Below are 8,759 nucleotides of genomic sequence, written 5' to 3' on the forward strand. Positions count from 1 at the left end.
AAGAAGGGTCTAGGCCCGAAACGTCAGCCTTCCTGCTCCTCTGATGCTGCTTGGCCTGCTGTGTTCATCCAGCTCTACACCTTGTTATCTCAGATTTTCCAGCATCTGCAGTTCCTACTATCTCTACTTTTTGTACTTGTTGGTTTGTAAAGCCTGTGCTTAAATATGCTTTGTTCCCTTTTGTAGCTATTCAATAATAACGTGGGAAGTCCTTTCAAGAAAACAGCCATTTGAAGGTTAGTTCCATTCAGTTTTCATTTCAGACCTTCTGCTGACTTTATGCTCTAAAACTGCACTTTATACATTTGAATCCACCAATTTCTAGCAATCAGTGGGTTTAGTTATCAGGAAGAAAGGGAAAACAATTGGAACCATAGGCCAGTCAGCCCGAAATCAGTAATTTAGAGAAAGCTGGAACACATCAGTAAGGAACGGTAGCAGAACACTGAGATGGCTGTTGTGGCACAATGGTAGTGTCCTTACATCTGATGCAGGAAACCCATGTTCAATCCTACTGACCCCAGAGGTATATGCCAGCATCTCTGAGCAGGTTGATTGGTCAATATCTTAACAGGACAATTAGGAAATCCAAATATGGCTATGTACAGTCAGTATTATTCTATGAAAAGGAAATCATGTTTTATGTATCTGTTATGAGTTTTTTTGAGGAAGTTACTAACAGGTTAAGGAGGAAAGAGTATTTTTAAATTATCATTCGGCATTCAGTAATGTGCCGTACAAAAGCAGTTGCACAAGATAAATGCCCATGGGTCAGAGTTCTTTGTTTGCATAGATAGAGGTTTGATTTAAAGGTAAGTAAACACAGTAGCAACAAACCAGTTACCTTCAGGTTTCAGGCTATTGAAGTGCTGCTAGTATCGGTGCAGAGAGTTAGTAATTTACAATCTGTTAATGACTTCGATGAAGGGATGAAGTAAAATGTATCCAAGTTTGCTGTTATAACGCAAGATGTGAAAATAATGTGAGTTTGCAATTTGAAAAGTGTTATTGATGTGTTACATGAATGAATAAGAAAATGAGATGGAATATTGTGTAAGGAGATGTGAGGTCATTCGCTTTGATACATTAGAAACATAGAATATTTTGTAAATGATGAAAAAAGTTATAAAATTGTAAAATGTTATTCAGAAGGATTTGGATCTCCTTGTATACAGAACACAATTAATATGAAGGTATCGAAAGCAATTAACAAGACAATTGTTGACCTTTTATTACTAGGGGTTGGAAGGCAAAAGTAGAGAAGTCTTGCTACAATTATATAAGACTTTGGTGTGTCCTCACCTGAACTACAATGTGCAGCTTTAGCCTCTGTACGTAAGGAAAGATATACTTATCTTCGAGGAGGTGCAGCAAAGATTCACTCATCTCCTTCCGGATATAAGACAGTTGACCTATAAGGAGAGATGGAAAATGATTTTTCTGTGCTCTGAATGTTGGGAGAATGCGACATAATCTCATTTTAAATATAGATTCTGAGTGTTTTGACGAGGGTGATGCTGAAAGTCTGTGCCCTGCTGCTGGAGACTTGAGTGTATAATCTAGGCCAACATTTCAGCAAAGTATTGAAGGAAGTGCTGTCTTTCAGATGAGGTGTTAAGCCAAAGCCTAGTCCATGCCCTCAAATGCCTACCATGCTATTTGAAGATGCATTCACCCAGTGTTCAGGCTAACATTTGTTCCTAAGTCAACATCACCCAAAACAAATTGTGCAACGTTTTTTTTATTCCCATTTAAGAGATCTCACTATGTGCAAATTGACTGCTGCATTACACCAGTGAATTTTTAAATGCTTTTAAGTACATCATTCGCTGCAAGTGCTTTGGAAATCTGAAAAGTACAATTGTGCTATTCATTAACTTCATTCTTGTTATTTGAGGTAGTTTAAAAAATTGCATTGTTTAATTACAATATTTCTGACTTATGTGCAACTATGACCATTTGATGCTTTATTGTGTATTTTGGTAACAGTGAACTTTTCAATCACTGAATCATGTTGATAATTTAAATGAAATGTTTGCAAAAGACAACTTCTATCCAGTACAGAGTATTTATACTGTAAGAGAAATGTGATTTTACAATTATACTTTTTCCCCATTGCGTAACTTTTTCACATTTTGAATGTAAAATGTTTTCCTTTAGCTAATGTTAAGATGCTGAAAATTTCAATTGATATGAAAAAGTGTTAGCTTACGCTATGAGTCAAGTTTCACCTCTGTAATTCTCTCTCTCCCAGATGCTACAAACCCAGTGCAGGTCATGTTCAGTGTGCTGCAGGGTTCCCGACCTGACACCAGTGAGGAGAGTTTACCATTGGACATCCCCAACCGGGAAACACTACTTCGGCTAATGACTAGCGGCTGGTCTCAAAACCCCAATGAACGGCCTTCCTTTATTAGTAAGTTGTTGCAAATGTGCAGTTTGTGAGGGAAATAAAACATTGTTGGGTGATTACAATAACATGGTCCCAACGTAGGGTCCTTAAATCACTATCAACTGCTATTCTTCAACTCTTGCCTGATTCAGTCACAGCTTGGTTCACATTGTTATTGTATTAGTTTAAACAATATTCCACTTCTACTAAATTGTAGACACTTGATGTGGTTCCTGGCAGCATGTGTTTCAATAAAATTCACTTCTGCAGCAAAACAAAACCATAATACTCCTACTATGGAATTGGTGACTAGTTCTCTTGTGTCAGAATCCAAACTGCCTCCTCCTTTTCACAGTGAATATCCTTTTTCTTTTATATTATTAATTTTGTTAGCCTTCTCATTTAAAAAATATAGTGAAATCACCATAGTTCCGGAGAGCTGTTCTCTCATTAGAGAGAGAAAGATGACTGGTGGTGCTGTAACCTGAGGGTGACCATTGCTCAGGTGAGGGGGCAAGATTAAGTGAGTGGTCAAAAAGTTGGCAAATGGAGTATAATGTAGAAAAATGTGAAGTTGTCCCTTTTGGAAGGGTGATCAAAAGAGCAGGAAATTATTTAATTGGAGGGAATTTTTAGAAAGCTGAAACACAAAGGGACTTGGCGATACTTGTGCTCGAAACACAGAAAGTTAGAACACAGATGCAGCAGGTGATCAGGAAGGCTAATGGAATGCTGGCACTTATTTCAAGGGGGTTGAAGTATAAGAATAGGGAAGTCTTACTAAAACTGTAAAAGGTCTGATGGACATCCTGCAGCCAACCTTCAATCACTCATTCTGCAGAATGAGGGTCACCTTGCGAGCAAGGGCTTTCCCATCCATGAATATAACCTGGCTAACCCTGTTGCAACCAGAGTCTGACAACACTAGCTCAAGTCTTGCTCAGGTATCAAGTGCAGTACCCTTCCCATTACATACTTCCACTGCATACCAATAAGGTGACATTGCTCCATCACCAGATTGAATCTGTTGCTGTGCCTATGATAGCTTTCCTTTTCCAGCATTTCTGCATCCAGCCAATCACCATCCTCTAAAGTTGCAGGTATTTTCTCCCTGATGTTTTAAAACAACTAGTGAACCATTTTCACTTTACAAATTTCAGCTAAATTGCCTTTCATTGTCTCCTGTATGATATCTTTAATGCCGACTGAACCTCACTTTAGATGTCAATTCTGATTGTGTTCAATCTTAAATTTCTATGATGTTTTACAACTTTCAAATTAAAAAATAAATATCTTCCTGATTTCACTTGCTTTTAAATTCCTTTGCCCAGCACATTTCTATTATCCTTTGAGGCAGAAAAGCCACTTCCTCCTGAAAGTTTTGTCTCTCTTAAATCCACTCACGTATTACTCTGTCCTTGTCAGACCAATCTAATATCTACAATTTCCTGCAAACTGAGTCATCAAGCTATGATTCCAAAATACGTTGATTTAATGCAATGTCATGATTGAAAGTTTTATTGAAAGAGGTGGCATAATCACATTTGACCTTATTAAAGACTTGTTTTCTTAGCCATACATTTTGCTGCATATTTGGAAAAAGAGCCTTCAGAATATTTGTGTTCCTACTGGTGATTAAATCAGCTAAAACAAACATTCCTGAGCACTCTATCACTAAACTAGGTTGAAAATGGAATCAGTTATGCAGCAGCACTTAACCAAGATCTGTGGAAAATATTATTTAATTTATAGGCTGCTTTTTTTGTTTGCATTGTGATTAAAATGTCTTTTTTTTACATGGGTAAACTTGGCCTTCTGTATATTAGGGAACTGTTGAACCGCAGATATTACAGAATTTGTGGTTATCTGGTCAGCATGGCCTGAACTGTTGCTCATCACAATGGAGAATGGTATTGGAAGAACACTTGCAAACATTCCCTTTTTTTTGTACTATTTAGAACTTCTTTTACAAAGTTGTTTATTTTTTAAGTGCGTGTTTCCAACCCTATAGTGCGCCAAAGCCTTGGGAAATGAAATCTATTTCTAATTATGGTATATTCACCAAAAGAGAGTCTCCCACTACCTGCTTTGTCGCTAAGATTATCTATTTCAAGCTGTGTAGCATTGCCTGACTTCATCCCTGCCTCAGCTCATCTGCTGAATCCTTTGTTTGATCATCTGTTATCTTGAGAGGATTCAGTCCTCCTGACTGGGTTCCTAAAGCCTACCCTCCACAGAATGGAGACAGTAAGGGCTGCAGATGCTGGAAGTCAGAGTCAGTAACTGTGGAGCTGGAAAGGTACAGCAAGTCAGACGGCATCTGAGGAGCAGGAAAGTCAACATTTCACGTTGAAACCTGACCTGCTGTGCTTTTCCAGCATAGAATGGAGGCCATCCAAGACTCTGCTCATATCCTATCCTTCCTTATACAATGGGATGAACTAGCTGGCCAGCATCAGGAGCCTTCTGAATTAAGCGCCTAGGCAGGTGGAAATCCAACAAAACCCCTGCTGGTTGGTCTCTGGGTGGGAAGGGTTGACTATAAACACAGCCCAGTCTAGTTAGAGAGGGGCTGGAAGGCAGCGGGATCTCCATTCAGCACTGTCCCACCCCTCACACAGGCCTCCCCACCTCTGAGGTGGTGTTAAACTTTGCTGCATGTCTCATTCACCCATCACCACTATACTCATCAAGCAATGTTTTGATTTAAGTCCATATCCCAATTTTCAGTTCCCTCTCTGACATTGCCCTCCCTATCTCTTCAATACCTCCCAACTCCATAACCCTCTAAGCTAATTCTGGTCTTTTGAGCACCTCTGATCACCTTCATTCTACTGTTGGCTGTGCTTATCCCCAAGGTCTGGAATTCTCTGCCTTCAGTCCCAGAGATGGAGAGTCTGGAAATGGGAAGGCAATTTTAATTTTGCAGAGTGGTGGCATCCCAGACCTTGCCAACTACCTACCTACTTCCATGGAATTAAGTTCTGTGCAGGAAGGCTCAAGCTCAACCTTTCCATTCCACCCACAAATTGAAGCCGTTAAATGATTAGTTGCGATCATATTTCTGCCTGGGCTGCAATTATTTCAACCTCAGGAGAAACAAGAAAGAGTTAGCTCACCTGACTCATCTAGCGACACACACACACACAGACGCGAGTGCAGACGAGATTAGACATTGGGCAGGTGAGTGGCTGCAAAGAAGATCAATGCAAATGGTCTGGCTTTTAAACCAACGAAAGATGATAGAAATGTCATTGCTCAAATATAATTTACATGGGGAAATTCTTTCACTTTTACACTGGTGTAGATGATTTCAGATGAATTGCACTAAATTAAACTAGTGCAATCTCTTTCTACCTCATACCTCTGTAATTGTGTCCAGGTGAATATCTCTAGTTCAGTAAACAAGATTTTGATTAAATATTAGGTTTCAAGATTTTAAGACAAAATGAATACTCATTAATCTGAAACCTCTTTCTGTTTATAAAGAATGTCTCATGGAATTGGAACCAGTGGTTCGAGCATTTAATGAACTGACCATACTTGAAGATGTTTTATACCTTAAAAGAGTAAAAGTAAGTGGATTTTGCATCTTTTTTCATTCTGATCTATTTTTAAAAGTGGAATGCGCTTCTATGCTAATTGCCAGGATGAGTAAGTAACAGTTAGTTTTTTTTTTAAATTAGCCCCTGCTAATTAACCCTTGTGGCCATCAGATTCCAAGTTGGACTTGAGCTTGGATCTTGAGGCCCAGAGGTGGGGGCGCTATCCTCTGCTGCAATTATGTTTTTTAGGTTAATTTTTAAATGAACCTGTTCGAATGTTTCATCGCACATCTCCATGGCAGGTTTGACTTGAACCCAGACCTTCAGGTCCAGAGGTTAGAGACATTATCGCAGTGTCACAAAACCCATGGATTATAATTAGGTTTCATGTTGGCAATTATAGATAACATGTAATTAGTGCTGTATTCACTTGAATCAGCAGCTTGTTTTAGTTTGCTCAATGCACTAAAATATTAGAACAAGCAATGTATATATTTCCCCCTAGTTGGGGGAGAGGCGGCAGATAGTGCCCTATGGTGAGATATGACGTTGCAATTTTGATAGGGGGTGCCCAAGAGGTGTTTTGGGAGAAGAGTAAAGGAAAAGTAAATCTGGATACTTGCCTTATACTGAATTAAAAGAATGGAGCTAAAGGATACACAGATTAACATGATAAAAGCTAACTTTACAATTCACCAGGACATTCTCCTTTGCTCAATGAATCCATTTAGTACAATAGAGGCAAAAAACAGGAGTCCTCTTAGAAACAGTTCAATCTAGTAGATTGGAAACATTGTTATTTGTAGATTGTGAAAGCAAAATGGGTGAATGGCTTTACTCATTTGTAATTATATTGTAACATGGTGCAGTCTTGTGAATATCATTGAATGGAGTTCTACTTGCGGATGCATTTTAAAGCAATGTAAAAGTTAGTCGAGGGCTGCATGTCTAATATCTTGGATAAAAGTTGGGCGCAGCATCAGAATAAAGATTTAATCCAATCCAATACACATTTAAAGTTGTATTACTTTGCCGTCTGTGAGGGATGCAGAAACAGAACTCAGTTGCTGATGCCAACATGAATCACTAACCTACTGTCAATATGGTTTTTTTTATTCATTCATGGGTTGAGGACAGCATTGGCTAGGCCAGCATTTATTGCCCATTCCTAACTGTCCTCTGGGCAATTAAGTGTCGACCACATTGTTGACAGTCTGGAGTCACATGTAGGCCAGGTCAGGTGAGGATGGCAGTTTCCTCCAAAGGTCATTCGTGAACCAGATGGGTTTTTCCCAATAATTGACAATAGTCATCATTAAACTTTTCATTCCAGATTTTTATTGAATTCACATTTCACTGTCTGCTGTGGCAGGATTTGCACTTAGATCCCCAGAACATTACATAGCTCTCTGGATTAACAGGCCGGTGATTAATATCACTAGGCTGTTGCCTCCCGATTTTACTATTTAGTAATCTGGTAAAATTATTATTGAGTTATATTTAGTTCTTAATTTTTCTTTTGCAATTGTAGGTGAATTGTAATTCAAACATTTTTCCACCGTCATATGAAAAAGTCAACGGAGACTTGAAGTCACTTAATATACCAGTACAGGTAATAAGCATTTACTTTATCCCCAGAATCTCTGTTTAAAATGGTGTAGTGAACCTGAAGTAATTTTGTTAAGAATAGATCCTTCTATGAACTTATCATCAAAAAGCAGAAATTGCAGGGGAATGGACCATATTATTGTGGGCCTTGTTTTGCACAAATGATCGAATTATTTAATATTGAGGAAACAGTTGGCCCAGTTGCAACATTTTTTTTATATTATAGAGACTACGATACTGGGTTATGAAAAGCTGAAAATGTAACTAGAGAAATTAAGTATTGAAACTACAATAGTTTATAGCTTTGCACCAGAAGTGAACGATGCCTGTGTGTCATAATATGCTGATTTCCCCAAGTTTGGTTCTCCAGTTTATTGGTGCAGTTAAAGGGAGTTATTATGGGTGAAGATGTTGTAGTGATTTAATGAATAATGAAGCTCTGAGGCAAGCTATAATGTCATGTGACCTCAGTAGATAAGTGTTTGTGTTGTAGTGAAGTTGGACCCTGCATAACATAGATTATGTTGCTCTGTAACCTTACGCTGATGAATGGTGAAGCAATAAACATAGTTTAACAATTACTAAGTCATCAGGCCTGACCTTGTGGCAACACCCAAAGAACTCACGTGAGAAAATAATAAAACAATTGTGATGCTCCTTCAGTACTGAAGGAAAATTGAATGTGGAAACATCCCTAAGTTGCTGTTATTTCTAATTAGGTAAGGGTGCAGTTGATACGGGCACCACCGGGGAGGGCAAACCAGTATTTACCCAAAAGAGCACCATGTTCTCAGTAAACTATTCGAGGGAAACAAAAATCCTCACACATTCACCTTAGCTCATCTGCAGCTACTTTGTGACACCCATCATCCAACTATTCCTAGGTCTTTCTGCCACCATCTACTTTGTCTCCTAGAAGAGATCTGTAGCTCTGATCAAATGGCCAAAGTACTGGTGTTTTCTTTTCCGAATGTCAGTTTTACAGTTTTTTTCGCTCCTGCAGTTTTAAATACCTCTTAATTTGTCCATGGTCCGTAAAAGTTTACTTATTGTCCAGGTTTCTAATATGTACAGAAAAATGAATAGAATGCAGCATCTGAGATAGTAGGAACTGCAGATGCTGGAGAATCTGAGACAACAAGGTGCAGGGCTGGATGAACACAGCAAGCCAAGCAGCATCATAGGAGCAGAAAGGCTGACGTTTTGGGCCTAGA

At 38.8% G+C, this 8,759-nt stretch overlaps 1 protein-coding gene across 1 annotated transcript in view; it reads left to right on the forward strand.

Annotated features, from left to right (window-relative positions):
- Positions 1-8,759, forward strand: part of LOC109911129 (receptor-interacting serine-threonine kinase 2) — an 87,662-nt gene that overhangs the window by 1,141 nt on the left and 77,762 nt on the right. The window contains exons 2-5 of the mRNA XM_048596144.1: positions 182-236; positions 2,255-2,416; positions 5,882-5,967; positions 7,469-7,549. Of these exons, the coding sequence (XP_048452101.1) occupies positions 182-236; positions 2,255-2,416; positions 5,882-5,967; positions 7,469-7,549 (384 nt within the window). The remainder of the gene's footprint in view (positions 1-181; positions 237-2,254; positions 2,417-5,881; positions 5,968-7,468; positions 7,550-8,759) is intronic.

This window comes from Rhincodon typus, chromosome 4 (genome assembly GCF_021869965.1).
Source record: "Rhincodon typus isolate 14 chromosome 4, sRhiTyp1.1, whole genome shotgun sequence".
In the NCBI taxonomy this organism is placed as follows: domain Eukaryota; kingdom Metazoa; phylum Chordata; class Chondrichthyes; order Orectolobiformes; family Rhincodontidae; genus Rhincodon; species Rhincodon typus.